Here is a 24,878-nt window from a genome sequence, read left to right as displayed (position 1 = left end):
CCATCAGAATCCAGAACAAACTCCAACCTGTTTGTTACCTTAAACAACTTCATACTTTTATCCATTTCAGGACTTTCTAAGTAAAATGTGTTTCATTATTTGTAAGTGACAGCTTTTTCATTCACTTCACAACATCTATTCTACAACACAGTGACATAAAGTCTCCATGATGTACTGGTAGTTTAGTGTAGGACAGTCAATAATGAGGACAGAAGGACATACTGAGGGTTGCTTTGTCCTTGTGCTGACTCTGCTATAAATAAACCAATGAAATCCCAGTGGAGACAGCGTCTTGTCCCCATCTGAACCCAGGACACTTTTTACCGCCTGTAGCAAAAGAGGAGGAGGCTGAGATCCAACTCCAAAATCATGTTCACCTAGATCTTCACTGCAGCATAGGTTGCAAAAAAAGCAATGTTTTTGTTGTCAGTGAAAAAATGTGAATTCATGACTAAGAGTTTGATCTTGTGTTCTGTAGCGTCCAGCAGTTTGCCCACATCTACAGCCAGAGAATGGGTATCAGGTCAGAGGTGCTGCTCAAAACCCTGTGGGGAGATTTCTACCTCAATGCAAAAGCAAAGAAGATCATGAAAGGTGCTCAGGTAATGTAACTATGAGTGATTGTAGGTCTTTTTTAACATGTATTTTTAATATTTGTCCCAAGTTAATTTCTCCTTTCCCCATTTACTTGATTGCTGAAAAAAAGATTAAAAAACGAAATGAGATGTTTATGTTTATATGTTAATTAGGGCCGGGACTCGATTAAAAAAATTAATCTAATTAATTAGAGGCTTTGTAATTACTTAATTGCATTTTAATCACATATAAATATTTGACCTGAGAAGTAATTTTTTTCACATGGATTTTTAGTATACCATTGAATAATGACTGAATACATAAGCTTAAGCAACAAAAATATTGTTTATTTTTGTTCAAGTCCAACCGACCAGTGCAATTTTTGCCATTAAGTGTAGCAATAGCATATTGAGAAATATAGTTCAATTTCAGAAATTCAGGTAGCCTATAGGTAGGTAAACCTTCTGTAAACTAGAATACTTTTTTAAGTAAAACACAGTTGGTGGTTCAGTATAATCGGTCCGCCTGAAACTCATCCAGTGAGAAACGCTCCGCGGTGCAAAAATAAGTGCGATTAAAATGCGTAAATTTTTTTAACGCGTTAATTTTTGTGTAATTAATTAATCTTAAAGTCCCGGCCCTAATGTTAATGTTTGGGGAAATATGTGGTTGATCCTCTGCAGGGGGAGCAGTACCTCACATTCACTCAGCACTGTAATCTTTGTTTAGGGCTCATTATTTGCTTTTCTTAATACAATATAATTCAGGAATATATAAATGTATTCATATTTAACACATGATATGTTTATTGAAAAACAGATGCACATTAACCTCCTCCTTTTCTCTTTGCTCTTTAGTACAGCAAGTGTCTTATCTATACATGCATATACACACACATGCACACATAAATATACACTCACTTTAATTATATAGTATGAAATACGGGGAATTCTAGCAGAAGGAACTTTTGGTTGTTTTGAGACACAACACCTTGGTAAAACCAGTTCAAAAGAAGCCAGTAGCCTCAGTTTGATGAGCCTTGAATCTTGTGTTTCTCTGATAAAGAGATGAACTGTTTTAACTAGAAACACTGTGTGTTATCACCCATCTGCTGTTCCACTCTGGCATTTCTCCCAAAGTCAGTCAGTCAATTTGGCCTGGTCGATGCTATCAGACCAGCTGAAGTAGATCCTTCCAGCCTGTGGCCAGTCACTACTGCGGTTCTCTGCTGTGCCTAGAACATGATTTCTGAGCAGAAATCAGTCCAACAAGGACTGGACAGATGGTCTCAAGGCACTAGTGACTGTTTGACACTCTTAGACTTAATAGTGAGTCATCCAACACTGTATGCTGTTGGTTTGTTTAGTTCTCCTTTGTCTGGGTTTAGAATTCCATTAATATTGTGTTTTAAAGGTTGGTACCAAAGCTTTTCCACTACACATGCCAGTAGTTGATTTTATTGCTGAAATCTGTACTTCTACTCATGCACAAATCTTTAGTAAACATTTCAGTTTCTAACAAATAGAAATTATATTTCTGAAACTGGATTTGTTGCTCCTAAGAGCAGCAAAGATCAGGCCGATCCATATTTGTATTTTATCACCTCCCACTTTGATCAAGACTGAGGTATTTCAATTATTGGGTGCATTGTCACAAATTGATGTACAAACATTTATGGTCCCCAGATGATGAATCCTAACTTTTCTAAGGATGTTAACAAGCTCACGATAGCATTTAGCTAAGAGCTCCATTGTTCCAAAGCTGCTAGCATTGCTGCAGACTCATGTTATTACAAATCCTGATGTTAAAAGTCAAAAGTCATTCACCAGCAATGATCTGTGGAAAGACAATTAAACTGACATAGATAAATATTATTATTCATCTACTTTCAGTTGGATCATATTGTGACTATATGATAACATTGTACACGCACATTTTGTTTAAATATCTGGGTGAGCTGTAATTACAAATGAATACTACATCATATAACATATTACAGTTTGGCCCACAGGTCATCACTTTGATTATTTTAAAGGTGATTCTGTGTACATACCACACTGTGGTATATATACATAAATATTGAAAAATATAATTCTCAGTGCTTCAACCCCCCAGTCAGTGCAAGAGCTCTGCCCATAATGTTGAGATATATTTTACTATGTGCCATTTCTAACAAGATGAATGTAGATTGTAGTTCTGTGAGATGCTAATGGACTCCCCATTAGCATCTCCCTAAATCCCCCCAGAGGGATTTAGAGACTCCGGAGGTGACGTATGATTTTCACCGTCGCTAACTGTGCACAACGTCAGCAGCTGAAAGCAGCATGGCTAATTATGCACAGAGTCTCCGCTGATCATAAACATAGTGATTGTGAATTAACAACATCGCTAACTGTGCACAGAGTGTCCGGTGCTTGTTGTAAACAAACAGAGATCGCTAAGTGAACACCTCCTGTAGCAGCAGCACATACACACTGTGCTGCTAAAGAGCTAACTGTAGCTAACTAACACTAACCGGCTCTTCTTAACAAGCCGGCTCCTTCTTAGTCTAGATTAAGAAGAGGGATTTGTCTCCAGTCTCTTTCTTGAAAAATAGTCGCTAAGGAGGTCTGAAAAGTCGCTAAATTTAGCAACAAAGTCGCTAAGTTGGGAACATTGCTTTGCCGGCTTTTACAAATGGTGTGTGTTGTTGTCGTGTAGAGTACTACGTCACATCCTGCTTAGTGATCTATCCAATCAGTAACCAGGCTGTTTTCAGGGGAGAGAAAAGACCCTGCTCTTCAACAGGGACTAAAAAAGTCCCGACAAATGCCCGCTCCGGACTGCTCATATTCAAATTCGGGGCGTTTTGGCGAGTGAGACCCGCCTCATTCTGGGTATTGCCTGGTTGTGGAAACAGCCCTATACTGCTGCCCACTCAGTAGAGCATGTGGCACCAGAGAAGAGTTGAACCCAGTCTGTAATAGTTTTGAACAGACCTCCATGAACTCATCTTGGTGTGCTAAATTTGCAGCCTGAACTCAACACAACCTAATGTTACGTTTTGGTAGTTTTCCAATGAATAAGGGTTTCGACAAGGTTTCTCACATGAAAACATAATAATGCTAAAATACATTTCAGGCCAATACAGGAAGGGAAAGGGAGGGTTAACGAGAGTGGGAGCTTTATGGGAAATGCATGATCCTGTGTTTTGGATCTTGTAGCATTCTAGGAACTAAAAGTCATATTTCAGTCACTGCTGCTTTGATTTTTAACTGTTTGTTTTATCCGTCTCTGGTTAGTGACTCAACATTGTGTAGGTTCAATAGAAAATCCTTGAAGTAAAGTGTGTAGTGACAGTAACCCTATCAGACTACCACAACATGTACTGCTTTCCATACAAACCTATTTTGTTTAAGAATGGCATCTATGATTGAATAAATAACTTTTATTCACAATAAGAGGGCCACAGATACTTATTAGAGTGCCAGTTAACACCATGGTCTTCCACCACAACTAAGGACAGTCATTGCTTTTCTATTCCTTCTATATTTTATTTAACTTCTCTACAGTTTGATAAGGCAGGTGACAAGTTTATAATGAATAGGACTGCATGGCTGAATGGGATAGATGTGAAGTCACAGTGATCTTGACATTCATCCTTGAGTCCAGGTAGACGCTTGGGCCACATTTTAAAATCTTGCTTGCATTACGTTAGCATTCTGGCTCAAAGTTGAGCCAAAGGGTTCTGTGAGCAGAGATTAAAAATATATCCCATGATGAAATTGTATGTAAGGTTTGTAAAAAGTGTTTCCATTGCATAAAAAACTTAAGTCATGATAATGTTTGTTCCAGGTATTAATTTAAACTGCAGATGGGAAATTGAGATTAGATTAGATTTTGATTGTTAAACGCATGAAAATTTAACCCATTTAGGCCTAGAAGTGCCTGTAAAAAATGCCTGTAAAACCTCTGGGCGATTTTAAAATAACCCCCTAAAACTTGAAGTTTTTCTAGAAATTCAACAGAAGTGTCAACGCCAACTAAATAATAGATTTTTCAGCCTCTGTAGCAGATAGAATGAAATTCAAAAAGTATTTGAGAGTTTATAGCTGTTATATCTGAGCTCCCTCCGCTATAGTCGTCTTCCTCCATGATTTCAAAGTTCTAGAAAAGTCCCATGTTGCATTGCGACACTCCCACATGTATTCTAAAGCATTTGATTGACCAAGAGACCGAAAATAGGTGGAAAAAACTACAAGTACTACAAAACGACGTATCCGCTTTCCCGGCTTTAATGGTAGAATAACACAACATCGCCCCCGGTTTTAATGGTAGAAATGTGGTAATGCTTTCCCGGCTTAAATGGATTGAATGGTCTTCATTTCTTTTCTTTAGCAAGTGATCATGGTATTAACCCTTTGATGCACAACATATTGACACACCTTCTGTGTTATTTAATGCTGCTGTGTGTTTCTGTGCTCTATCTTATAGATCGATGATTGAATATTCCAAGTATTCTTTAGATATCATGTTTTTGATAACAACAGATCATTATTTCCATTTTGCTTCTCATACTTTATGAAGAAAAAAACTACTTGGCTAAGTAGCTTGCTAAGCTAACTACTTATCCAAGAAGTTAGCTAAGTAGTTAGCTTAGCAAGCTACTTAGCTAAATACTTAGCCAAGAAGTTAGCTAAGTAGTTAGCTTAGCAAGCTACTTAGCTAAATACTTAGCCAAGAAGTTAGCTAAGTAATTAGCTTAGCAAGCTTCTTAGCTAAAAAATGGTTATGGGTCATTTTTCACCCATGTTGTGCAATAGAAGAGTAGTGACACAAAAAGGGATTTCATTCAAAAGTTAATAAAGGAAAACATAAAAATTAGGATGTGTGATGATCAGAAACAAACTAATTGAGGAAAACCTGGAATACTGATTGATGTTTTGATTGATGACTGTTCATTCATTCCTGATAATGGACAACTTGTCGGGCATTATTTCACATGTTCCTAGGCTCACTGGACACAGGTTTAACTCCATCTATCTTCCTCTTTACCTGTTGGACAGAGCAGCCCCTACTCACAGCATTGCAAAGGAACATGATTCTAAACCCAGTGCTTTGTTGAAGCCTGTTGGGCTCAGCCTGTGAAGTAGAAGTATAGATATCAGTTGTAATGCTAAAGCTAACATTTGGCCTGGCTGACAATAGACAAACTATATGGATCAAACGTTCCAAAGTGCAGCAAAAATAGAAGCAATTTCTCATAGTTTCCTCTTGTCCATTATTGGATATCGCATAACATGTTATTACAAGCATCCAGTCTTGTCTGCTGGCACATGATTTCTCTGATGCCATGCAATTTTAAACAATCACTGGCTGAAACAATCGCTGACCCATGCTCCCTGTAAAGACTTGTTCATTCACCTTTATTTAACCAGGCAGGTCATTAAGAACAAATTCTTATTTACAATGGCGGCCTGACTGTTCACCAGGTTCCACTCAGACATTCAGGTTGTTTCTATCTCCCAGATATTGAATGAATGAATGATGAATGTTTTGGTGCATTTATATTGGGTCAGCAGCTGTTAGGGGTGAGCATAAGAGGCAATAATGCCTGCTGCACAGAGCGATGGAGAGCTTGATCTCATATTCAGGCCCATTCACTGGCATTTGGGGGCATGAATGAAATGGAGAAACACACACACAGGATGGGAATGGACTCTTCAGGTGTGTATTGCGTGGTGCAGATCTCCAAGTCTCCTATCTCCCTTATGAGCTGTTGCACTTTGAAACATTTGTTGTATTTGTGTTCTTATCCAATTGATCTGTAGTTGGGAGAATGCAGACTATTCCATCATTTTGGCTGCTTGTTGTGCTGGTGATTAAGGATTAACAAATTACCATACATTCTCAAATACTGGCCGGTGCCTTTATTTACCTCAGTTGCAGATGGTACCAGGCTTCTATTTGAAGTAGGCTTACTTTACAAAAAAATACATACTTCTTAATTCCCTCTGTTTGATAAGTATATTGGTCATATTTTCTTCTAAACTGCTCCTGCATTATGCTGTTAAAACAAACTTCCTATTTCCTTTTCAAATTAAAAGTGGCCGTACCATAAATTCATCACATGTGCCTTTAAACCATTGCGGCTGTAATATCTATCAATATTAATCATTTTCATTTTTACAAAGAAACATCCAAATTCATTCCATTGCCCAATAGTGATGGGTGATTTAAAATATGATGGAAACACTTTACAATAACCATCATTTATAAATGGTAAACAGATAGTTTATTAATGTTTAATCATCATTTATAAACCGTATATAGGCCATTTAGAATGATGAATACATAATTTATTAATGTTTAACTAACTACATTATTTATAAATGGCAAATAGATGGTATATTAATGTTAGTTTATAGTTACTTTACCATTAACACAATTACATTATAATCAATAGTTTATTAATGGTTTTATTTGCACTAATTTTTGACTTTGTAAATGGTTAATTATTGGTTTATAAACCATCTATAAACATAACTTAGTTGGTTATTGTAAAGTGTTACCAATATGATTATTCATTAATAAATTAATGCAAAAACAGTAATAATTTAATAATGTTTAAAGTACTGTACTTTCCCAGTGGGAGAGGGAGAGAGGGAAGCATATTTACTGTGCAGATGTGATTAGTATTAGTTACTACACTGCAGACTCAAGTCTCTCCTAACATTGACAATACAATGACAGCTGGCTCATAAGTGTGTCCAGCATGGATCAAATGCCCATCAGCAGCTCTGCAACACATACGTGTTATGTATGAAATGTCTTAATCTTTACGTGCTGTTTTTTTTCTATGATCTTGTAATGGATTGTGTCTCTCGACTGTGCAACAGCTTACTGCCAGTACAACATGGATGGATGGATTAATCTATCTCACAAACAAGCATACAAAACCCTCACTTCACACAACAAGCAGCTGTCTCACACATATCACAAAACTGTAATCTCTACTGCCCTACAAAGACTAACTGCAGTAACTACATTTTTGATCGAAATTGAGTTATAACTAAAAATGAACTCCTTGATGTCTGTTTTATCTTGTGACAAAGTTTCAGATTTGAATTTTACTTTATTTCAGAGAAACAAAACCAAAGCAGTAATTGCACATACAACAGTCTGCTTTGGATATATATACGAATTCAAACGTAAAACCAAAGCAGACCGCTTACAGTGTGGCCTTGTCTTTCTTCATTGTGTTGAATAGTGAAGACAAGAATAACAGAAATTATAAGTGTTTTTGATAGGGAAATAATTATCTAGATAGTGATGAAGTAAAAAAGTGAGATAAAATTATATAAAGACTAAAATATAACATTACTTAACATAACATTACATAAAATACAGAAATCTTTGAATATAGTTGTTAAACACTTTTAAATACACTCACAACAAGTTCCATTTGAAAATGTTTATTCACTGAAAACAAAATATAAAATCTGAAGTTACTGCACTCTGTTTTTGCATTACTATTAAAACCTTTTACTGCAATGCAAAACCAGAGTGCAATAACTAATTTTTTTGGGGTCAAAGGTCAAATAAATCGTCATCATCAATGCATGTAGAAATAAGTGTCATATCACTGACCCATTTGGCTGGCCAGTTGAAAAAGCGTTTAAATGTTAAAGCAGTTTTTCATAGTTTTACCCTTTGTGTAGTTACTGCAGTTAGACTTTGTAGGGCAGTATAGCTATATCATTTTCTGTTTTACAGCTCTGCATTGCGTGTATGAGACACTATTGTCTAATTTTTTCAGCTGCGAAAATCTCCATAGTATACCTTAGGGAAATCCTTACTATATTGAGAAACGGGCGGGTAGCATGCAGATTGCATGTAGTGGGCATGTGTGAGTTAAGAGTAATTCTGATTCACTTACATACAGTATGCACAGTGGTAAGAACAAAATTGTGTCATGACAACATTTAAACACATAAGGTCCATTAAATGTATGATTTTGGCTAATCCAGCAAAACAAATGCTTGAAAAATCAAAGAACATAATCATACAGATGCAAACAGTAGATAGGTTACAGTATATTTTGGGAAATATTCGTCTTTTAACAAAAAAACGTCGCTCTATACCAACTCAGGATGTAAGTTTGTAACACTGTAGTGCACTGCAGTCATATTTTGTTATGGACAATGACATCAGCAAAATGGCCAAAGAATAAAAAGGAAACACAAAAACCTAACAGGATTATAGAATGACTGTTTGATCTCTAGATATAAAGTGCTGCATTGCAGTGGCCTTAAAAGCTACCAAATCAACTGAAAACAAGTGCTCCGTCAAACGGTTCCTTTCCTTATCTCTTACAGTCATTCTGATTTGTTCTTTGTCTCCCTCTTTGCTGCAGGCCAAAGGAAAGAAGCCACTGTTTGTGCAGCTGGTGCTGGATAACATTTGGAGTTTATATGATGCTGTTGTCACTAGGAGGTGGGTGAATGATATTACCCTCAAACACTTTCTCATCTTTTAAAATCACAAGCACTATTGCTTTTCTTATATGAATGAAATCTCTATATAATGGGGTGTTTAAACATTAAACTGTAATACAATGAGGGTGATGATGATGACCGGCAATACATGGATGTCATATGGGTGATTCTCATTAAGCCAGTCTAAGCTATCTCTGTGAAGATTACAAAGACATACTTTATTAAACTAAATATATTTCACTTTTATATGAATAAACAATATAGCCATAATGAGGCATAATTCATTGTTTTGTGCTAAAATAATATTTTCTATATTTTAAAAAAATTTTGATGCACAAATTCATGCCCTAATGCGTCCAGATAAAAATGGCATGGTTTCCCCACACTTATATACAATAAATATTTAATGAACTTTATAAAAATAAATATACATTTGTTTAAAAATGTATAATTTAAGAGAATATAATCAAATATAATAGTTTTTAACGTTTTTTTTTTTTTTTTAATAATGTATAAAGAACAAAATCTGAATGAAAATTGATAAGAAAAAATGGTTAAATGTTACGGTAATGATAGAATTGTTTGAATTTAAATATGTTTATATTTTAATAAAATACATTTTGGTGATATCAGCTACACTTAAGCATATTTAAGTGCTTGCCAAACAAAAAAAAACAACAAAAAAAACACCTTGGTTGATATGAAATGTATTTGTTTAGCTCAGACCAAATAGCTGCTGGTTAGTGAATATGCAGGAACACATGATAAATATGTTTACTGTGACTAAGCCAAGAGACGAAGAAATTCAAAACCCCTGGAACTGTAAGATTTAATAACCTTATTGGGACTAAGATGGATAAGCCAAAGGAACTAAAGGCAAATTTTATTATGACCTTTGTCTCGCACCAATCTCACACCCAACACATAGCCCATTACAAAAACTAACACTAAAACTAATAAAAATTTAACTGAAACTAAGAATTTTCAAAAAATAAAAATTAAACTAAAACTAGGAAACTCACTCTCAAAACTAATTAAAACTAACTGAATTTGAAAACAAAAAAATTTACAACTAAATTAAAAACTAAAACTAGTGAAAAACTACTATAACCTTGGTCCTGATTTCCCTCTTTTCTACAACAAAGTTGGCTCGACCCATAGAGCCACAATGGCCACAATTATTGGAAACATCCCAGGCTAAAATTAACCAGATTTACCCTTTCAGCCTCAGCTTCTTACACCCACAGTTCCAAGTTCCACAGCTTGGGTCATATGCCGTGTGTCATATGGTGACACATTTGTGGTGATGAAATTTAGAAAATAGATGGTATGGAGCAGGCACAGGTCAGAGTGTGTTGCTACCCTGGCCTGGAGTCTCTCTGTAAGGGTTCTCTATCTGTTTCTGTGATTAGAGACAAGGAGAAAGTGGAGAAGGTGGTGACATCTCTCGGGCTAAAGGTGATGGCCAGGGACTCTCGTCACTCCGACCCCAAGGTCCTCCTCTCTGCCATCTGCAGCCAGTGGTTACCTGTGTCCCAGGCTGTCCTCTGTATCCTCTGTCCTGTCTCTTTATCTGTTATCAGCTAAACGTCTGTGAGACGGAACATGCAAGGTCTGCTTTTTTACTACCTACTGTTTTTGCCTTAGTTAAGAGTTTTTTGCCAATGTCTGTGCATTTGCTGTCAAGTGTTCTTTAACACAGAATGCAGTGATGGTGTGTGAAAAACTTCCCAGTCCGTTAGACATTTCAGCAGAGAGGGTGGAGAGACTGATGAGCGTTGGAGCGCGACGATTCGACTCATTGCCGGAACAGACGCAGGAGCTGAAAAGAGGTACACACACACACACACACACACACACACACACACACACACACACACACACACACAAACACACACACACACATGCTAATTTACATATTAAGGGAAAGTTCTGTATTTTTCAACCTGAAGATTTTTTCCCCATGTTTTTGTTACTAATGGCTCTCATATTGATTGAGAGCACAGCAGTCAGCAACCATGAAACTATCCATCCATCCATCTATCCATTTTCCTCCGCTTATCGGGGGCCGGGTCGCGGGGGCAGCAGGTTAAGCAGGGCATTCCAGACGTCACTTTCCCCAGCCACAACGTCCAGCCAGCTGCAATGTAACCCTTTGGGGCAACTGGGTGCCATTAATATATATCCACTAAAAGTATGGATCAAAAGTATGCCAAAATAACCACAACAAGATACTGATGTGTAATAAGTCTACATTCATGCTTTGTCAGGTCTGTCTGCAAAAAGACAAGCAAACAACTTCTAAAATGCTTATTTTCTCAACTTAGTTTCGGCCGATCTGGACTATGCTCACTGCTGCTTATATAGCAGTATGTAGACCTGTTTATTGCCAAGTTTAATTGCTATAAACAGATCATAAGGATGCCAACAGAATACATCATCATTTTGGAGTTTGGATCGATCATAGTTATGGAGATTCTCAATGCCTGGTGGAGATGTGCACTCTACTGAGAGGACTTTTCTAGTTTAGATACGTCAGAGGGTGTGTGTGCACTGTAGTATTCTGTTTGGATAACATATTTTCTTGCGCTATTGCTTATTAAGCAGCTAGCAGTGTTCTGACCTGTCCTTGATTTTAACAACTTGACTCTTTTCCTCTTCTTGGACATTTTCCAGCATTCCTCCAGTGTTCCAGTGGAGACAATGATCCGCTCATCATTTTTGTGTCAAAGATGTTTGCCGCAGATACCAAGGCGTTGCCTCAGAACAGACAGAGGTGAGTGTGAGTGTGAGTGTGTGGCAGTTTATGCCAGCAAACTATACTAAAACGCCTTAACCGCATCGCCTGTGCCTGCATAAAGAACGATGAATAGGCGTGCGTACAGGCACGCGTATTGCGAGTACACCAGATAATGAAAGGGCGACAGGTGACAAGTGTTATGGCGCGAGTGATCGTAGCGGACGCCTGTGCGCTCACTAGCCTCAATGTGCAAAAAATGATTTCCTTTATGATGATGATTTTTTAGTTTAACAGCCGCTTCGCTTCACAATTCAAGCAGTCCATGTATTAACAAGAGAGACCGATGGGACAGTTTTTTTCAGTCTACACGTGCACACGTTAAGGCTTGGGGTTCATCTATAACTTCTGCTTTCTTTTAAACAAACCCGTATGAACCTATGAGACTTTGTGTAACAGCTGATCTGTGTAGATCTGCTGCAGAACATAGAAAATGAATAACTGTCAGGTCCTGATGATCCAGTGGACCTCGTGTGTAAATGCACACAGCCTCTTTGGCGTCTGAGCAATGGTCCAGTCCTGATATACTGTTATAGGCGTAAAGGGGGATATATGCGTTAATGCGCGTGGCACGATTGTCCTAAACCCAACGCTTCAGGCGGCTTAACATGTGCACGTGTAGAATGAAACAGCCTAAACTGTCTCATCAGTCTCCATTCACACGTGGCATTACACTTGTCACCCATCACTGCTTCATTATCTGGTGTACTTGCAATATGCGTGCCTATATGAACGCGTATGTATCGTTCTTTATGCAGTCGCAGGCGACGCGGTTAAGGCGTTTTAGTATAGTTTACTGGCATAAAATGCTCCCCATAGTGTGTCTGTGTGTGTGTGTGTCTGTGTGCAGTCTTGTTCTTTCCTCATGTCCTGCGGATATGCTCCATATATCTGTTTTGTATTGGATCTAAATGAGAGAGGAGTTTGCTAACACTGAGGTTGCACAGAATTTCTTTGGAACAAGTTCATAAATACACTTTCAGCACCACCACTGATTCTTGGTGCAAACATTCTTTTGTGTCAAATCGCTGCTGTCACTGAAGTACACACACACCATTTTTATTTAAAGTGTTGTTTCACGACATCAACACCTATTGCTGTCATATACAGATAGTAACTCAATGCTTACCCACAAGCGTCTGGTGCACAGACCTGTTGCGTACCTCCCATCACACACCATGGATGCATCTACTGCAGGTCACAGTGAACAACTGTGTCATATTGATGTCATGTTCTGTGGTAAATGTTCTAAACACATGGTCGGGTTACTTGCGTGACATCTGGAGCTTTCTTGTTTCTTCTAATTTAACTTATGCAGATATGTGTTCCCGAGGTCAAGAAGGAATCTCCACTCTTAAAGATCAAGATATATACTGATTCAACACTGTGGTATATTTATGTAAATTGACTGAATTACTAGTATTGTTCAAATGAAACTGCAGATTTACATTTTCAATGAGCTGGCCACAATAACTGAAAGCCAATAATATGCTTTTGGTAATGTAGAAACATTACATTGTTATGTTGTTAGTCGTAGTCTCCATTTCATAGTTTGCCCACCGAAGAGAACTGAGAAGTACATTTTTTGACACTAATGTGTCCCACTCAGTGTAGTTTTTGGCTCTGGGCTAGAGGAGTCACACAACACATCAACATTTTCCAGCTCAAAAATGTCTCGAATGAACAGACAAACTTCGGCTACTGCAATCAGCGAATGTAAATGGTAAATGGACTACACTTACAGTTGAAACCAGAAGTTTACATACACTATATAAAAAGACACATATGCTTTTTTTCTCACTGTCTGACATGAAATCAGACAATAACTTTTCCTGTTTTAGGTTCGTTAGGATTACCAAAATGATTTCTATTTACTAAATGCCAGAATAATGAGAGAAGGATTTTATTAGACTTTATTAGACTAGATTTTTTATTACTTTCTTCAAAGTCAGAAGTTTACATACACTAACATTATTATGCCTTGAAACAATTTGGGAAAGCCCAGATGATGCTGTCATGTCTTTGGAAGCTTCTGATAGGTTTATTGACAACATTTGAGTTAATTTGAGACACACCTGTGGATGTATTTTAAGGCACACCTGAAACACACTGCTTCTTTGTGTAACATCATGGGAAAGTCAAAAGAAATCAACCAAGATATCAGGAAGAGACGGGTTCTGTGTCCCAGAGATAAAACGTGCTTTGGTCCAAAATGTGCATATCAACCCAAGAACAAAAGCAAAAGACCTTGTGAAGATGCTGGCTGAAGCTGGTAAGAGTGTGTCATTATCCACAGTGAAACGAGTACTGTACCGACATGGACTGAAAGGCCACTCTGCCAGGAAGAAGCCATTACTCCAAAAGAAACATAAAAACAACAGACGTTAAACGTTTTAAGCAGTTTTTCTCAATTTTACCTTTTGCGTAGTTACTGCAGTTAGACTTTGTAGGTCACTACAGACTGTGCTCATTCACCCGTTCACACACACATTCATACTGGTGGCAGAGGCTACCCTAAACGGTGCCACCTGCCACCATTGGGAATTCATTCATACACCGATGAACGCAGCATCAGGAGCTATTTGGGGTTCAGTATCTTGCTCAAGGATACTTCAACATGTAGGCTGCCATGGTCAGGGATTGAACCACAGGCCGCAAATTCCACTCTACAGAAATAATTTATACATAGAAACATAGGAAAATTTGTTTTCTCACTCACAATCCTCTGGTAAAGCTGTCAGAGTTATAGTTTGGGCGTAGGACGCAGAGATGCGCCACCAACACGCACCAACAGCCTCATTGGCTCCCATATTAAAAACGCAGGAAGATTTCTGAAAAGGGGAGATGTAACAGTTTTTTTTAGATCGCTCTAACAAAGCTATTTTTTCATTTTTCTTAAAAAAAAACAAACATATGTAGACATTCAGGAAGAACTCAGGAAGCTCAAAGTGAAGTCAGATCAATGATAGGTATTATGGTTTTGCCAAAAATGCTTTCTGTTCGAGGCCAGAAATTCCAGTCCACCTCTGGCTGCTGTCACTGTCCGGAACATTCGACAGGTGACAGTTAATTCTGTTGATTGCTCTGCTCTGATTGCCTTTGATCTTTGATGTGATTACAGTTACAGATACATGCGCACGCGCGCACGCACACACACACACACACACACACACACACACACACACACACACACACACACAGAACTTTATGCGATTTTCGTTACACACACACACACACACACACACAAATGCGCGCATAATTTAATTTAATGTTTGTGCTGTTATTGTTGCTCACAAGAAATGATATTTCAATTGATAACGCTATTACTAATTACTGCAAGGTAGATAAAAGTAAAGGCCTGTAGCTTTAAGAAATGGGTTGCTGTCAGAGGGACAGTGTTTTCAGCAGGTTAGCTAGGTGGACGTCTGGAGAGCGAGAGGAGGTCACGTTTTTCTGACCATGTTTAAAACAGTTTTGTGGATCGTGTTCAGACAAAATACTTACCAGAGGAACATGTATGTTTTGGCTTTTTATATTTTTGTCAATGAATATGTAAAACAAACTACTATGGAGGACACTCATGTTTTGAAGAACAAGCATCAGCCATAAGCTCCTGTGGACTCAAATGTGTTTTATTGGAAAACCTACAAATAGATTATGTGACCAATGGTTGCTGCTCCCTTTGGGTGAATCCTGAATCAGGTTTCCTTACCCACAGATCTCCATAAAGGTTTATTTTTGACCAATCTTCAATGTATTGTAACATTAGTTGGAAACTTTATCACTGGTGCACCTTTACCTCCAGTTTCTTTTTTTACTCTCTGAGGTTCTTTTATTTTTTCTCCCTGAGAAGAACACAGCTGCCCCTAATCTGTGTTTCCTCCCTGGAGGTGAACTGAGGGTGGACCACAACCCCCCAACTCCTCCACAGTCAGTGATGGAGGGATCTGGCCTGGCCTGGCTGTCTCGCTTTAGGATCTGAGTGTTTTCAAACATAACAGTACTCCCTTCTTCAGTGTCTGGACCATTAATCTTCCCTTGGTTTCACAGATGCTGTCTTCAAACCCTTTCCTTCCTTCATTGAGATGAATAGCAAAACTGTCTTCACATTTAAAAGGCCATGAGGACATGTTATATGAAACAGTGAGTCAGACTTTTGCCATTTCTCAAAGGAAGCAGATGTTTACAGAAGACTTGGTTGATGTTGGAGAGCCATTGAAGAGTTGGTCCCAGTACTGGTTAAATGGTCTGGCTTGTGGATCACATGTGTGAGCTGTTAATGGGCCAGAGAGAGTTCATTGTCTTCCCTCTGCCTCATTGTGCACTATAGAGAGATTTGCCTTTGCTAATTTGTTTTGAAGCTATAAACTTCCCCACTGCAGTGTAGTGAACTCCTATGACAACCATTACCGCTGACCTCAACTAAAATAGGACTCTGCAGCATGCCTTTAATATAAGGCTGGGCGATATGGACCAAAAGTCATACCCTGATATTGGGCTGAATATTGATATACGATATATATCCCAATATTTTTATTGCAAAGTGAGAGCAAATGTTCAGTCAAAGCCAAATATGACATGTCACAAGTAGTTTTATTGAAACCGTTTATTTAAGTGAACATAAATACTCGATACTATAATAACAGGAGTACCTTTTTAAAAAAGTCAAAGCTCCATAAAGTGCACATTTAAATAAAAATAGCCTATGAAATAAAGTAGGCCAATCTTTTTGTGAAATAAATAACATAACAACACTCTAACAAAAGATGTGCTGGCTCAACGCAAAAAAATTGAGGTAAGAATTTCCATGGATATTTTTAAGTTATTTCAACTTAGCTAGTATTAAGTACATGCCACAAGACTTTTCTAGTTAAGCCAACTCAGTTACTTTAGTTCAATGAACATGATTTGCCTATTCCTCTACAAGTTTATTTAAGTTAAACCAACTTAATTTTAATTGTTTTAAAATTACTCCTTTTAGTTAATCTAACTTATTTATTTTCCTTTCATTCTACTCAGAAATGTCCATGGAAATTCTTACCTCATTTTTTTTATGTTGAGCCAGCACAATTTTTTTTGTACAAGAACTTATTTATCTAAGTCAGAAAATATCACACATTGAAATTCCACTTTTATGATCTGTTTATTCAAACAGTCAGCATCACTCAAAGTACTCAAAGTATCTGATTTACCTCCTCCTTTTCCCTAAGGTACACCATTAAGCCACGGATGGCAACTTCCCTCCTTGCCTCCACAGAATTGTCCTGTGAAAAAGAAAAAGTATGTTGAACAGGAAGATGTGTTTTTGGTAGTTACATAAAGACAGAATGATGAGGTTTGTGAGGCCTAATGTATATCATCTCACCTGTAATTTAGTTCTTATTTATATTTTTTCTTCCTTAGACTAAGGCATAAACAATTATCTGACATTATATTCCCTCATATGAAATAGAGTTGTCTACATCTAGAAGACAATAAACAATCTTACAATTGATGTTGAATTGCATTTTGGTCACTTGTACAGTCATGTTCAAAAATCTAATATCACCTTTATGTAAGTAACTTCATTTCATTTATTCGTACCTTTAGGAGGATGTTCTGTAAGTGCTGAATCTTCATTTTTGAAGCCCCTCCCCTTGAGGACAGCAAAGAGATAATTTTTGAGGAGTAGTGGTCCAGCTTTGCTATAAATGTTGTCTCCAGGCTCACAGTCGTGATGCGTTTGAATTCCTGGTTAATCTGAATGGAAAGAAAAGGCACAAATAGGCACAACATGATGATCAATACAATTTACTTGAACAAAATATCATATACTGTGAATTGTCTTGGAAAAATATTTACCTGAGCTGCGGTGAAAAGAGCAGGCCATCTTCCTTTGAGGTCACTGACGGATGGTTCCTGATTCACAACCTCCTGCCTGCGAATCACACAAACTACTGCAACGAAATGGGCAGGGAGAAATACACATGCGCTGTTAACAACAACTAAGACAATACAATATTCTTGTCGTCAATGTGGATTTTGGTGCTGCAATGGCTGACTAAAACAAACCGAATGAGTGCAGTAACCTACAGCCTAGCCATGAGGCTATTGCTGCTCAAACACTACAAGTTTTAAATTAATTTGAAAGAAACAAAGTTAACCAGTGCCAATCAACATTTGCAACCTAAAAAACAAAACTTAGCAGCCAATACGGTTAGACCTAAGCTATGATGCCTACAACTTGCAACTTAATAACAATAAATTTGATTTAACTGTTTTTTTTTCAAGATGGAAAACAAAAGAAAATTCACACAAATTACTGCAACGAAATGGGCAGGGAGAAATACACATGCGCTGTTAACAACAGCAACTCAATATTCTCGTCGTCAATGTGGATTTTGGTGCTGCAATGGCTGACTAAACCAACCTAAAAAACAAAACTTAGCAATACGGTTAGACCAAATTACTAGGAGTTACTGCTAGCTTACACAGTAGCACTGCTGACCAAGAAAAATCACCTAGTGTTGTGTAAAACTATTTCTTATACTGACTACTGATTAGCTGCTGTGACTAATATGAGTCAATTTTTACTCACCAAACCGCAAAGTTAGCAGATGTGTGCTGTGCTCACTCGTGTCCTCCACTTCCATCTGGCAATGCCGCATGGTCTGTTCGCGCTCAGCCTTGTACTCAGCTAGTTAAGTAACATGGACATGGATTTTTAAGTTGTGCAAACTGAATACACCTACATGTTGAGTTGAGGCAGAAATATCCGTTGAAAATCCATGCATTATTGAGTTAAAACTTTTTTATTTATTTTCAGTTAGACAAACTTATTAAATTAAGTTATCAACTCATTATAATGTATAAACATAACAAACTTATTTTTTTATACAGAAAAAGCTGTTGATTTTGAGCTGTACCTACTAACTCCATGAATCATTTCTTAGAGTGAAACATTACAAAATAACTAAATATGACAAACCCTAGTAAGGGCAGCATTTATATATAAGGAAAGATATACAGTATTTATGTTGACTTAAATAAACGGTTTCTATAAAACTACTTGTGACATGTCATATTTGACTTTGACTGAACATTTGCTCTCACTTTGTGATAAGAATATCGGGATATATATCGTATATCGTATATATATATACCTAAAAATATCAGGATATGACTTTTGGTCCATATCGCCCAGCCCTATTTCACTCATTCATAATTTCAGTTACTTACTACTGAATGATAAAGAAAATTAGATTTGATAATGTATTTGGAAGGATTAAGACTTGAATAAAAAGTTATACTTGATTAGATTTGTTAAATTATTATCAACCCCTCACCCTAAGCAGGAAGTGTATGTGTGATTGAGTCTAAATGAACTACATTGTGTTAGGGCTGTCTAGAGATCCAATGCTTTGGTACCAAATCAATGCATAAATTCTGAAAACATCCCACACTCACCTGTCGCTCAACTTTGGCTGGATGATGCTAGCTTCATGTGCTGCAGCATGGAGTGATACCGGATTAACCTTCCCTTTTATCCCGACAGAACACCTCAGGTTTTTTTTTTTTTTAAAGTTAACATTGTTGATGCAACTTAGCTAAATTGGTAGTGAGCAGACTATCTAGTCAGCACTGTACCTTTCAGTCTGTTCAGCACTGGGTGAAGGAGAAAATCAGGAGAGGAGAGAACTGACGGCAGAAGGAGATTAACAGATGTAACTAATGTTCTATGAATTCCTGCAGACCACAAGAGATGGTATGAAATGGATGAACCTGGATGACAATGAATTCTGGTGGTCATGAAGAATTAAACAGAACTTATCGATGTAACTAAGGTTCTAAATATTGTCATCTATGCATTTCATAACGTCTTAGACTGCCAGAATAACTGAAATAGGATTTATTGTTTACTTTAAAACATTTTTTACTGTGGTATCAAATTAGCTACACTGTAAAATAGTGTTGAAAAAAAACTGTTGATTTTACGGTAAAAAAAACGGCAGCTGTGGTTACCAGAACTTTACCGTAATAAATACGGTGCAACTTTTTGTAATATTACGGTAAAATGATATTAGCACTGTTGATTTCACGTTTAAGATTGCCATTTTATTCCATATTTTACTGTAAAAAATAAAACGTTTTTCCATCAAAAGAAATGCTGTTCTGCCATATAACTCATAATAAAATATTTAATTTAAATGCTGCAAGAATTAAAGATTTTACCATTAAATATTACATTATATTTCTGTTAGAGATGGTGTTTAGTACATTTAACAGTGAGAAAAATATTTTTTACAAAAAATAAAAGCAAAAATTACAGTGATGCTTGTATATATATATATATAACAGTATATTTTTCTTAGAAACACGGCTCCAGTGTATTTTACAGTAGAGTAATGTATTTTTTTTTTTAAACTATAAAAATACTGTTTTGGCTGAAATATACATTTACAATGTTTCGTTGTTACTGAAACTGAATTAACTCATTTATCATTATACGATCTTTTACTGTCATGGTTAAGCAGTTTTTCACTGTAAAATCTAGTATTAAGTGTCTCTTGCAGACATTTTTTAGTGAAGAATTAAATAGGACTTATCGATGTAACTAAGGTTCTAAATATTGTCATCTACTGTATGTATTTCATAACGTCTTTGACTGCCAGAATAACTGAAATGGGATGCATTGTTTGCTTTAAAACATATTTTACTGTGGTATCAAATTAGCTATGTGGAAGTCTGGAACATCATTGGTACTGGTATCGACGAGGGATGTCCCCATCCAGTCTCAAAGCCTCGGTATCGAGGCTGATAACAGCTTTTCCAACTGATCGGTATCGCCCTTTGAGCCCTGTGTAGCCCTTCTGATCCTTGGTCAGCTGACACACAGGTGTTTTTACCCACAAAGCTTTGATGCACACACAGCATGCAGCCACCATCTCTCAAATCCCCTCCACTGTCTGTCTTCTCCCCTCTGATGAGCTCCATGTGTTTGTCAGAGCAGGGGCCGAAGCAGTGGAACACCACATGCAACAAATGACAGGAAAGTGGCTTAAGACTTAATAGAGAGAGAGAGAGAGAGAGAGATACACTTTATTGTCCTTGAAAGGAAATTTGTCTTGGACTCCAATGCTGTCATATAAAGCTGCTTTACAGTAGTAACAGTACAGGTACAGACAATACATACATATAGGCCACAGGCCACATATAACATATACACAGTATACAAGAAACAATACAATGCACACAAACACACACACCTGCCCAGACCCTCCCTCGCCCACTGTATTATACCATGGGTCATGATCAATAGTACAGTTGCACAGTTTGTTTTGTCCTGGGGGCATTTAGGATCTTAATTGAGGTGGGCACAAATAAATTCCTAAAACAGTTCAGCCTGCAACTGGGGACTGTGAAGCGTCTACCTCAGTGGTTCCCAACCTTTTTCTTGAAGGACCCACATTTTTACCAGTGTGAACTTTGGCGACCCCCCCATTGTCCATTGCCTCTATGAAGCCGAACTCAATGTGACTTTCATGGTACTCTCTCTTTTTCTTTTTGAGATATTCAGCATTTTCGTCTCCCTGACGTTCGCCATTTTTCCATTAGCTCTGTGTTTGTGTTGTTAGGTGAGGTTACCGCTGGGTGAGGTTACCACTAGGTGAGGTTACCGATAGGTGAGGTTACCACGAGGTGAGGTTACCGATAGGTGAGGTTACCTGTGCTGCAGGAGGGATGTTACACTTATTCTCACAATATAGCCTTTATTTTTAAACTTTTCTATTGTGATTTTTCTATTTAAATAAATGAATAAACGTTTAATGTAGCCCTTATTTAGTTGTTTTTGTCCCACTAATGAATTAAATGCTGACTCATCTATATTTAACACATTAGATTTATTACATCCCTTAAAATCAAGAGGGCTTCACAAACCCCGTGGATCTTTGGTGCCCCCCTGGGGGGGTCGGGCCCCCCCTGTTGGGAATCCCCGTTCAACCTGATGGTAGAAGCTGGTATTCTGTGTGCAGAATATGTGTCTGGTCAGACAAGATTTTCTCAGCTTGTCTGAGCGCAGACTGCTGGTAGATGGACTGCATGGGGAGCTTTTCAGACCTCCCCATCACCTTCATATCGGCTTGAATCAGGCGCCCAATTTTTTATTTCATCTGGACAGAAAGGTTAGGTTCTATAGATACTGGTTTAATTTAAACTCAGTGTCTGTTGCATTTGTTGTCCTCTATGGTGCATGGTGTTTTACTGCCAGCACACCTGACACCTGCCTGAGCTTGGATGCAGGCATTTTTTTCTTAATTTAGGGTGGAGCTATTCAGCATATTGGATTGATAGTCCAATGTAATTTTTGATCTAAGAAAATCAAAGTGTGGTATTGGGACTCTGTATTGGCAGATATTCAATATGAAATGACTCTGATCAGTAATGAGCGGAAAAAAACAACAACTTTGAAGGGGATGGAAAAAAATATCACCAGATTCCCCAGACTTATTTGTTTAGCCCTCCTGAAAATGCTGATTTATGAGTTCAGTCTTCACAGTGTAGTTTTATTTGGGTTCAGATAGGTTTTTTCCCTGCAGAGGATGCATTTTTTATGAAACAAAACATAGTTGACGTCTGAACTTTGAACTTTGAAAGTCTAAGTAAAACAGCTTATTCTTGTTTTTATTCTTGATGTGCTGAAATCCAGAAAAACATAGTGAACATACAGAAAATAGGCTGGTACCCTCAACTCCCTTTCCATGACATTCCCTCTGTTTCAGCTTCTTCTCCAACATATCTGATGCAGCTCTCTGGCTGCCATCGGCTCTGCTCTCCTTCCCCCTCCTGTCACAATGCTGGATCCTAATTGCAGATTCTACCAATGCACTCCCAGGGAAACAGAGCGGCGAGAAGAGATATAGACAGGCTGTCACAGACGAGTTAGAGGATGGAGAAGAAAAGATACAGATATGTGAAAGAGGGAGAGAAGAAAGGCATAGTTTGAGAAGGAAGTAAAGGTCATCTCAGACTGTGAGCCAGAGAGGAAAAAGGCTGCCCAGAATCCCAGCTAATGGTCCTGCAAGAGCACCACACACACACACACACACCCATTCTTGTACTTCTATCTTTCTATTCACTGGCCCTCATTGTAACAGTGAATTCCCTAGCAAGGTTATAATACTTTTTTTAGTTTTGTTGTGAATTTTTGTTTTCAAATTCAGTTAGTTTTAATGAGTTTCTAGAGTGAGTTTGCTAGTTTTAGTTTAGGATTTATTTTTTTGAAATACTTTAGTTTTAGTTTTTTTGTAATGGGGTATTTGTTGGGTGGGAGGTTAAAATAGGTCTGAGTAAATTTTGCCTTTATTTCCTTTGCCTCATCCATCTTTATTATGTGTGAAAAAAGTTGACAAAGACGAAAACGAAGGACATTTTCACTATAATTTTAGTTAGTTTTGTAACCACACAATACAGTTTCAGTTAGTTATCATTATCATGTAACCTTTAACCCTTAAAACAAAGTCTGAAATCTCAAAACAGCCTTTAAAGAAGTGAGTTGCTAGTTTTAGTTTAGTATTTATTTTTCGAAAATGCTTTAGTTTTAGTTTAGTTTTTATTTGTTTTAGTGTTAGTTTTAGTTTAGGTGGGAGATTAAAAGTTACAGTAAATTTTGCCTTTATTTCCTTTGTCTTGTCCATCTTCATTATGTATGGAAAAAGTTGACAAAGACGAAAATGAAGGATATTTTCACTATAATTTTGGTTAGTTTCAGTTAGTTTTTTGACCACACAATACAGTTACAGTTAATTATCATTTTTTTAAACTCTCATTTTTATTTTCATTTCAGTTAAAATGTTTTTTCAATTCTAGTTTTCGTTAACTATAATAACCTTGTTGCCGAGCCCCTTACCCTAACCTTCACCATCACAACTAAATGCCTAACCATAACCCTAACATAAACCTAATGTAACCTGAACCCTCAAACAAAGTCTGAACTCTCAAACGAGCCTTTAAAGAAGTGAGGACCGGCCGAAATGTCCTCACTTTGCAAAACTGTCCTCACTCTGTTGGTTAAAAACGTGTTCCAGTCCTCACTATGTAGGAAGTACAAGAACACACACACACACACACACACACACACACTTTGGCCCGACAATCACCTGTTGCTTTAACTATGTGGCACCTTCAACCCAAGAAATAGATCTAATCTGTGAGAATCTTGGCTCAAATAAAATTGCTAATGATAAAAAAGAATTCCCATGCAATGTTTAGAATGTGGAGAGGAATATTTTTTATAGTTTTAGGTAAATTGTTACTATTTTTGACCCTGTGGAAATGAGATACGCATAGGTCATTAAATCATCTCTTACTTTAAAAAAATGGATAATCTCTACAAGGTGTTGTAGTTGTTGGTCACTGTTACAACCCAAGTGTGAGTCTAGGGGTAAGGGTATGTAACACAACACCGGTGTACCCAGGCAAATAAAGATGTTTATTGATTAACAGCAAACGTTAACAAGAAGTAACAAAAACATAACTTCTTCAGGCTAATAACGTGATACAGAAGTGAGTTAGTGAACGAAGAGCTGCGGGTGGCGCCAACTCATAAAACAAACAAACTAAAACAGTCTTCCTAACTCCGTTTTCCCCCCACACTAACTTCCTGTTGAAATATACAAAACTAGAAAATTTCCTCTGGGGAAATTGTGAAAGGGCCACGGGGGCTACTGCCGGTGTGTGTACACTATGATGAGATTCTTCAGAGATTTCAAACAATTAATACTAGAAATGTTATGATACTATATTATATACAAGGAGCACACCTACAACAACCATTCCTTTTCAAGTATTTATACAGCAACCTATGCCCTTTCAACCTCAAAATGTGTGTGTGTGTGTGCATGCGTGCATGTGTGTATCTGTAACTGTAATCACATCAAAGGATCAAAGGCGTTGGGGTCGGCCAATCAGAGCAGAGCAATCAACAGAATTAACTGCCGCTGTAGAATGTTCCTGCACCGTGACAGCAGCCAGAAGTGGACAGACTGGAA

The 24,878-nt window shown here is 37.5% G+C and overlaps 1 protein-coding gene across 2 annotated transcripts in view; it reads left to right on the top strand.

Moving 5' to 3' along the window:
• efl1 (elongation factor like GTPase 1) overlaps nt 1–24,878 on the top strand; it is a 138,389-nt gene that overhangs the window by 10,040 nt on the left and 103,471 nt on the right. For both annotated transcript variants that reach the window (XM_059357055.1, XM_059357049.1), the window contains exons 8-12: nt 479–602; nt 8,972–9,051; nt 10,466–10,602; nt 10,763–10,885; nt 11,730–11,829. In XM_059357055.1, the coding sequence (XP_059213038.1) occupies nt 479–602; nt 8,972–9,051; nt 10,466–10,602; nt 10,763–10,885; nt 11,730–11,829 (564 nt within the window). The remainder of the gene's footprint in view (nt 1–478; nt 603–8,971; nt 9,052–10,465; nt 10,603–10,762; nt 10,886–11,729; nt 11,830–24,878) is intronic.

Source organism: Centropristis striata, chromosome 2 (assembly GCF_030273125.1).
Source record: "Centropristis striata isolate RG_2023a ecotype Rhode Island chromosome 2, C.striata_1.0, whole genome shotgun sequence".
NCBI classification, from domain to species: Eukaryota; Metazoa; Chordata; class Actinopteri; order Perciformes; family Serranidae; genus Centropristis; species Centropristis striata.
Note: the sequence above shows the minus strand (reverse complement) of the source record. Positions and strands in the feature narration are given on the sequence as shown.